Source organism: Brassica oleracea, chromosome C9 (genome assembly GCF_000695525.1).
Source record: "Brassica oleracea var. oleracea cultivar TO1000 chromosome C9, BOL, whole genome shotgun sequence".
Taxonomy (NCBI): domain Eukaryota; kingdom Viridiplantae; phylum Streptophyta; class Magnoliopsida; order Brassicales; family Brassicaceae; genus Brassica; species Brassica oleracea.
The window spans coordinates 6,969,603-6,978,944 of record NC_027756.1 but is presented as its reverse complement, the minus strand read 5'-3'; the positions used below and the strand labels follow the sequence as shown (position 1 = coordinate 6,978,944).

Here is a 9,342-nt window from a genome sequence, read left to right as displayed (position 1 = left end):
AAACATCAACTCTAAACCCTAAACCCCGAAACATCAACTCAAAATCCTAAACCCTAAACCTTCAACTCTAAACCCTAAAACATCAACTCTAAACCCTAAACCCTAAACCAACAACACTAAACCCTAAACTATTAACACTAAACCCTAAACTCTAAAAAGTAAACTCTAAACTATAAACCCTAAAAAACTTATCCTAAACCCTAAAACATCAGCTCTAAACCCTAAACCCTAAACCTTCAACTCTAAACCCTAAACTCTAACCCCTAAACCCTAAACCCTAAACCTTCAACTCTAAACCCTAAACGTAAACCCTAAACCCTATATATTTTGAAATTCGAACCCTAAACCCTAAAACCTAAAACCCTAGAGTTGATGTTTTAGGGTTTAGATTCGAAGGTTTAGGGTTTTAGGGTTTAGGGTTCGAATTTCAAAATATATAGGGTTTAGGGTTTACGTTTAGGGTTTAGAGTTGAAGTTTTAGAGTTTAGATTTGAAGGTTTAGGGTTTAGGGTTTAGAGTTGATGTTTTAGGGTTTTGATTTGAAGGTTTAGGGGTTAGGGTTTAGAGTTGATGTTTTAGGGTTTTGATTTGAAGGTTTAGGGGTTAGGGTTTAGAGTTGATGTTTTAGGGTTTTGATTTGAAGGTTTAGGGGTTAGGGTTTAGAGTTGATGTTTTAGGGTTTTGATTTGAAGGTTTAGGGGTTAGGGTTTAGAGTTGATGTTTTAGGGTTTTGATTTGAAGATGATTTAGGGTTGAGAGTTGATATTCGATGGTTTAAGGTTTAGAGTTGATGATTTAGAGTTTATAGTTGATGTTTTAAGTTTAGATTAGTTAACCATATGTTTTTTTTTGTCAAAGTTAATTAAAAGATTATAAATGTCTTTTATCATTCATTAAAGATTAGTGTAAAAGTGGTTAGTGTAAACTTGAAAAATGGTGCTTTGAAAATTGTATTTTTGACAATTTTCCTTGGAAATATTGATGAAAATTGTTTGGAAAGATAAATAACAGTAGAAAAAAATGAATTATAGTGTCCTTTTAGTAGTTTCATGAATAGAACTACATTAATTGTATTTTCATATTTAACTCAGTTTAACAATTTCATTAATTATATTACCTTAACATTACATAGCATTATTAATTATATTTTCATGATAATAATAATGCAGGTTTTTATTTATTAGTTAATCATCATTAACTTTGTGCCAATAATAAAATAAAAAATAACTGGGTTTTACATATGGTTAAACATTCGGTTTAGTTTGTTTTACTAAAACTCTTTTTTATATGTTAGTTTCAATCGGTGGAAAATTACGTAACCGAAAATATAATTCAAAACATGTTTTAGTGAATAAAATAATAACTTAAATCAAAATAATAAAAATGTATTACATTTATTATCACTTAATTTTTTAATCTATATAATTATTTTACTAAATAAAAAAAACTCTTTCTATTTCAATTAATTTAGTTAAACACATAGAAATAATCATTTTATTTAGTTTATAACATCAATTAGACATGAACATTGACTATCCATTTAGGTACAGATTGTTTTTTTTTCAGGCATTGTTATTTTTTTGTTTTTGAAATTAAGAGCTTGAATATTATAAATTTATGTGTGAGCTTTGAGTTGGATTCTTCTGGGTCTGGATGAATTCAGTTCTGATGTATATTAACCTAAAAATGTATCTGAAACGGTTTGGATATTTGTACCAAAAATAACCATATTACCCAATTCGGTCCAGGTCTTTTGAATACAATTAATTATATTACGACTCATCTAAAATATATAACACTAATTATGAAAAAAATTATCAACATATAAAAATGTAAAAACCAATACCCGTGCGGATACGCGGATCAATCTCTAGTCTTTATTAAAATTAAGAAACATTCATGTATATCTTTAGATAATAAATATTTTCATTTCTCATGAAAATAACCTTAGATATTAAAATATTTCTTCTTTCCTTAGATTTAGTAAGATTCTTCTTAACTAAATTGATTATCTTAGCTTAAGGAATATTCCTATTTATCTTTGGGCAAGAAGAATCGCTTGACCTGGAAGCAGGAGGTTGGGGGTTGGCGTTCTTCTCTTAACCTGTGGGACTGTTCTTAGGTTATTCCAATAGTTTTGTGACAACCCGTCCTGCTCACTCGGAATCCGGTTCACAGTACTGCACGACACCGACCCTAATCCCTCACATGTAGTCCTCACTGACTTCCCTATGTAAGTTATTGATGCGATTGGCGTTCCTCGAACTCAAGACCTCACCCTTTAACAATACTCCCACAAGATCTGCAGATCAATTGGTGACAACTCGTCCTGTGAGAGTGTTGTTAAAGGGTTAGGTCTTGGGTTCGAGGAACGCCACGCACATCAATAACCTACATGGAGAAATCAGTGAAGGCTCACATGTGAGAAGTTAGGGTCGATGTCCTGCAGGGCCGTGAACCGGGTTCCGAGTTCCGAGTGAGCGGGGCGGGTTGTCACAAGTTTGTCCCTAATTTTTCGGTTCATGTTTGACGGTGGGAAAACACGATTTCCTTCATAGGGCTCCTTGAGTTGTGCCATGGCAGCATGTTCCTTGTCGGCTTAGCGTCTCGTCTATAATAGAAGATGCCAAGGACTGTGCAGTCAAACTGACTTGCTGGTAGTGTTTCAGTGTATGGGCAGTGGCCTAAAAGGGACTCATAACCAGAATGGAGATATATAACCTGGAGAATGAATGAGAATTTGTAGTGTGATATACTCGTCGATATGTCCCATGGTCATGATATGGCGTGGGCATGCTTATGACAGGTGATTACTCAGGAGGTAAATAAAATGTCTATGAGTTTGATCAAGCTGAAAGCCCCACTATGAAAAGGAAGGCTTGTCACTATTGATTAGTGTAAACAAGGTTTTAGTACATTGTCCATCAAAATGCAGAGACTAGTACACACGTGGCGTCTGCCTCAGGAACGTTAAGCTTGGTGACTCCTCAACATGTGATGTAGTATCATTGATCAAGCTTTCAGATTGCGGAGACACATCTCTTGAAAACTATGTTCCACGGGGAGAAATCATCAATGCTGAAGATGAAGAAGAAGATGATGACAATGAGTAAAGATCAGTGATTGGTTGTATTTTGTCTAAATGTTCATTTTACTTATGCGAGATATGGACTTATGGTCGTGTCGGATGTCTTGGTCAATTTTTTATTTTGATTTCAAGACGATTGTTGGTTGTTTCAAAACCTTAAATCACTTTATATAATGTGATCCAGTTTTCTTTTAGAATTTTTTGTGGTTTGCATTTGTGTTATGTGTTGTGACTGCAGGTGCCAGGATGAGATGAGATGTATCATTCAGACAAAAAGAGAGAGATTGTAATCTAAAAAATATTGGACCTTGAAGCAATTGGTTTGTGAGAGATATCTGGTGTGAGACGCAACGTTTGTTGTGTGAGAAATCCTTGAGTAGTTTGGAATGTGTCAGTGGTGAAACATGTGTGTGTTGTCACATAAACTTCAGATCAAACCTTGCAATATTGTTCAAGAGATTTCTAATAAAGGATATCGATTGTGGAATTGCCCTTTGCCTGAAATATTTCATAAACCATCGTTCTATGTTTTTCAGGTATCATTTGTTTTTGATGGTCCTTCCTCTTTGGAATGTTGGTCTTTACTGGTTCAAAGGCTTGCCTCTCATGCAATCCCAAGGTCGTGGTATGGTGTGTTTTAATGGCTGATCTCTTCACATGATAAGAGCATTACTTCTCTTGCTATTTTACAGGATTGGAACGCAATAGTTTATGAAATTTGGAAGGAGCGTAATAGTGTTTCCTCAATGGTGTTACCATTTCGGGGGATGTTTTGGTTCAGAAAATCATTCGGTGCTTAAGGAGAAACCTTTGGCGCTTAAGAACTGTTGGTGAAGATCTAGTGAGATTATGTTATGGTCTTTAATTGTAGTAGCTCTCTGTTTCTTTCTTTCATCTTCTGTGTCTTCTCTTCCGTTGTTGCTTCACATGTTATTGTTTCGAGGTGGCTCTTTTCTTACCTTTATATTAAAACCTTTTCCTTGTAATGCTCATTTCGTTTTTAATACGAAAAACTTTTATAACAAATTAAAAACAATAATAAAAGGAGATAATGTTTTATTTGAGAGATTAATTACACATAGACCATATATTTTCTGCACTGTTTTAATAAAATAAAAATAAAAATCGCATCTGCTCTTTGCGATACACTCATGGCCACAAATTGGAAGGGTTGCTAAGAAGATGGTTTCAAGTTACTCTTTAGTATTCGATTTGTTTCTCGTATGCACCTTAGACATTTAACAACTTTTAATCGTTTGTAAAAATTTCAAATTGTTGATCAATAAATTTCAAATTTCATCAAAAAAAAAAAATGATCACATTTTTTTTTAGAAATAAGTGAGTTTTTTACTGTTCTACATGTTATTGTATACATAAACACTAAACTTAAAGCAAATATAATATGGCTATAAATAATTATTTTTCTATAGAATTTTTGAACAAAATAAATTCGATTTTTGGCAACTATATAATCATTGACATTGAATTTCCTACCACATTTTAACCATATTTTGGTAGAAAATGTTTTGAAAATGTTTTGATAATCACATAAAATACTTAAATCAAGGCTAGGAATATTTTTGACCGCTATAAAGGTTGGAAATGCGGTCCGAATAGGAAAACATCCTTCTATTTTCATATTCATGCCAAAACGTGTTCAGCCTGTTTGGTTCATAATTTTTAATAACAATAATTTTTTTTTTTGGCATAATAACAATAATTAATGAACGCTAATTTTATAACCACAGAATACTGTTCAACCTAACAATCGTTGTTCTTTTAATACTGAAAACACTCAACTTAAAACAGACAAAAAATCTGTTAATTCAGCGTAAATTCACATAAGTCAGAACCGACCAATTCGGTAAAAGTACATGGCACGTGGACTCAAACTTTAACCATACAATTTTACGAACCCCAAAAAGGAGATAAACAATTAAAAGAAAACAGCAAATGTATGACAAGCAAAACACTGGACTAGGCCCGGTACTTCTTTTGTTATCTTTCATCCTTTCAGTAGAAGAATCTTTAAAAAAGGGAAATGTAGGACAATGTAAAATGAAAGAGGGAAAAGATCAATGGATCAGTGCCTCACGTGCAACGCAGAGGATCCGATGTCATCACCTTCTCCTTTGTATTCTGCCACAATATTCTTTACATTTTAATCCCGTCAGAAAATTCAGAATTTTTAAGCTCCTGATGAAAAAGAAGTTTAAGCATTGAGGATCAAATAGATTGAGTGAAACAAAAGTAGATAAATGGATCAAATAGATCTAACGGTACAAATATGGATTAAGCAAATCTAACCGTCAAAAATATATGTGAATGTGAAAATGGATAAAAATGATCCAAAATACTATACAAATTAAAAATAAGCTATATAAAAAGTTATATTATTAACTATTTTCATAATAAAAGTATTTTTAGTAATTTATAAATGTAATAAAATATTAAATTTATATACATATTATTATAATTTATTTAAGTATTATTATAAATTGTGTTAAGTTAATTTATTATTTACTCATATTTAGTATCTTATGTACACATAATTACACAAACTGAATACAAACATAAATATTATAGCATATTGCACAACCTTCCATTCAATCAAACACTTAATGTTTATTTTAGAGTTCTGATATTAATACTATGTTTTGGTGATTTCTTTTTTTTTTTTGTAACTTATGTTTTGGTGATTTCTGAATCAGCCACAGGCATCTAGTATCGATAGAATAAGTAACCGATGTAGGATTGGTGTGTCTTAAAAGGGATAAGTGCTGACTTCATGTTGGAGTGTTTCAGAATATCTGTGAGTTTTGTATGGCGGCATATGTAGAGAGAATTTAAAAAAATATTTTGCTATTTATATCACTAAAATCCTCCTATTCTTTTTAAGAACTAATGCTCGTAATGTTTTGATTGTCGTCATTGGAGTTAAAAATTTGAATAGCTAATATGAGTATTCAAAAACTCGCCAGGTAGTAGCTAAACAATTTATAGAAGATTATTGATTTTGCGGATGCCTATACTAATTTACTAAATACTTAGACCGACTTTTTGAAAAAAAAATGTTTATAAAAATTATTTTGTTTAGGTCCGACGACGTCTTTAACGCTACCTATACCAATTTTTAGAAAACTGGCTAATATACATCATCTTTCAGTCTGCAATGGCATTCCGGAACTACTTCTTATTGCTTAGTACCATTGCCATGGAACTGAAAATTCCAAGTGCATTCATCAAGAATAGAACCTACTTTCAACGAGCAGAAACATATTGAACTTACACCATTTTTTGAAGAAATCCGAACACTATGTCAATCAAAAAATATATAAAATTATATTGACCGAGCCAAACTAAACAGGGAAAAATGTAATAAAAACCTCAACGTTTACATTTGGACCATTTAATGCATCAACTTTCTCGTAGGCAATTTAAAACATCAAATTGTTTTTTTGACTTTCATCTTAAATCCTAAACTATTGTTGACTTACCAAATTAGACATGTTGTTAAGTAAATTAACAGATCTTAAAATGGAGTTAATTAGTCGCTAAAAACCATGGTTGAACCAAATGACGTCATTTTGCTTATTGTGGTATGAAAAAGAGGAAATATTCATAAAAGCATGAACTTTTAAATTTTCGGCTATTAACAAGAAGACAAGTATAGTAGTAACTGGGAAGGTGAATCCTTTATTCACTGACCAACTGTTAATTAATTAATTAGTTTGATTCTTTTTTGTCAAACTAATTAATTAATTCATTTCTCACCTTTTTCCTTTTAAGATGTGCGAAAGTACCCTATACGTAATCAAACTTATCAAGGTAACAATAAATGATTGATTATAAACTTTATTAGATTGAGAGACAACAATCCATACATGTAACACAAGACTATATGGTGAAAATAAACTAAAAAGAAGATTTAGAAAACAAAAGCAAAAAAATAAAAGAGAACTTTAACAGAGAGGAGATCGTTGAGGAATGCCTTTGCGCCGATTGATGCAATTGGAAATATCGTCAGGATCCTCCGAAACTGCTTTATAACTATTAGCCGATTTGGCACAGAAGCAGAAACCAGTTCGCTTTTTCCTAACGACATGGGTGGTGGTCGCAGCATCTCCTAGTTCGGAGGAAGTCGACGACCAGCTCATGGAATCATCACCGTCTACGACCGTTGATCGTGGAGTCTCGTAGGCAGCCATATTATCATCTGCGTGTAAGTCTTGTGGGATGATGTAGTCAGGACCTAGGGTAAGAGTGTGACATGGCTTTATGAATGGAGTTATATCCCTGTAACGTTTCATCACGAACTCCACCTACATGTATATTAAACAAGACCTTTTATTATAAATAATACATCTTTTACTTTTCTACCTTTTAAATTCTATGTATGCTCGAAAAGCTTATATGTGTACGATAATCAAATTATATATATATATGTATGAACGTATGTGTGTGCTTGTGCATTCACGGTAATTTTTTTATAACATGATATATTACAAAGTGGAACATAACAGGAATTTGAAGCGTGGTTGTGTCCTAAAATCTTTGTGCCACACATAAGTTCTAACGGTAAGGTGTGAGTAAACAAATTATAAAGTTATCAAAATATTTTAAATAAATAATAGCCAACTAATTACTTATTTTCTTGATGTTTTGAAACTAATACATATTTCAAAGAAAAGATTTCGAAATCCAAAAATATATTTATATATTTAAATTGAATATTTTACTATAATTAGGTTATTTTAGTCGTCCTATATATTTTTTAATCCTTTCACAATCTTTTTTGTTAAAAATAATAGAACATCACTCTGGAAACTAACAAAATTGGCGGATTTAAAATACTTAAACCGATGGTCCGTACTTTTGCTTAATTACATTTAGATAATCTGAAAAACAAAACTCGATTCAGGAAAAGTTCGAACCAATTTTCATTTAATACATAGAAATGAGTCAACTCATTTAAAAAAAAATCAGAAACTAAACTCTAAAGTCAGACTGACATACTTATACATGTAAGTATTTAAACACAGGTATCAGAACAAAATAGTTTTGCGAAGTGAGAGGTGATGAGAAATAAATAGTTTTGCTAAGTGATCTGAGAACTGATGAGAATCATAAAATGAGCAGAATTGAGTCTTATATTAAATAGAACTAAAGGTTAGATGAAGTAACCTTACAGCCCAGTGAGCAATGGATAAAAGGTTCTTGAAGACTTCGGTCACATGAAGTGCAGTAGTTACCAGCTCCTTTGAATTGTCTATTCTGTGGTCTCTTCTTGATGAACACCACTTTGGCACTATTTATTGTATAAGCCTGTCCAGTTCATCCCAATCGAATTTTATAATCGATATAAATTTATATGAGCGGAAAATACACACACATATATATATGTACTAAGATTACGAATACATCGCTTACTTGAACGTTAGAGCAGTCGATGAGTTTTTGAAGATCTTCAAGCCGAATAACCTCGTGATACACATAGCGGCGAACCTGAAGGAGTCTGTGATATCTATGTGAGGGTACACAGTGAGGACAGAGACTGATGCAACAATCAAGACAACACACGTTCTTCTCGTTTTTCTTTGCCGTCTCATGGTACGGACATCCCACGAAGAATTTCTCTGCGTAAAGCGCATCCAACCATGCCGGTTTCTGAATTCCGCAACAGACACAATTTATTTAATTACCCCAGATGTAAACAAAATAACACAATTTCATACCATAATTCAATTATTTCCTTCATCCATCATTAATATCTATAGAAAGAACCAGTGATTTTAAACATGTACAAGAGCCAAGATGGAGTTCAAGCCACAAGTATAAGGAATTGGGTATGAACGTATAATGAATCAACGGAGATGAAAGTGAGAGATTCACTACTTAAGCTGGTATATAATTGAAGAAATAGAAAAGTTAACCTACCATGAGAACACAACTCCAAGTAAGCTTTGAGAGATGGGAATTTGGCAACTACTCACTACAAAGAGTAATATTATGAAGAGAGAAAGGTAAGTGTGATTAGAGATGATAGGATTTATGGAGGATCACAGGAGCGAACACGAAAATTATATGTTTAATTATTCCTCGAAGATATAACTCTTTTAACATTTTAATTTTCATATAAATTTAGTTTGTTGTTCATTAGTGCGGGTAAGATGATAGAAGAGGGGAACGTGAGAGCTGTTTCCGTGTCTCCTACTTTAACATATATTTATTTGACCTTCTCCTTGGATTAAGAG

The 9,342-nt window shown here is 32.5% G+C and overlaps 1 protein-coding gene across 1 annotated transcript; it reads right to left on the bottom strand.

Annotated features, from left to right (window-relative positions):
• Positions 1 to 7,050: 7,050 nt before the first annotated feature.
• On the bottom strand, positions 7,051 to 9,107 carry LOC106317552. The gene is made up of 4 exons (XM_013755350.1): positions 9,026 to 9,107; positions 8,519 to 8,755; positions 8,273 to 8,413; positions 7,051 to 7,410 (listed from the first exon to the last, which is right to left on the bottom strand). Exons 1-4 carry the CDS (start codon positions 9,026 to 9,028, stop codon positions 7,051 to 7,053), a joined length of 741 nt encoding a protein of 246 aa, XP_013610804.1. The 5' UTR covers positions 9,029 to 9,107.
• Positions 9,108 to 9,342: the final 235 nt, after the last annotated feature.

What these genes read in the sequence shown, in the direction of transcription:
- LOC106317552 (XM_013755350.1), bottom strand. An exon ending in TCGACTGCTCTAACGTTCAA is followed by an intron (nt 8,414 to 8,518) that starts GTAAGCGATGTA and finishes TGAACTGGACAG; the next exon opens with GCTTATACAATAAATAGTGC. An exon ending in ATTGCTCACTGGGCTGTAAG is followed by an intron (nt 7,411 to 8,272) that starts GTTACTTCATCT and finishes ATATACATGTAG; the next exon opens with GTGGAGTTCGTGATGAAACG.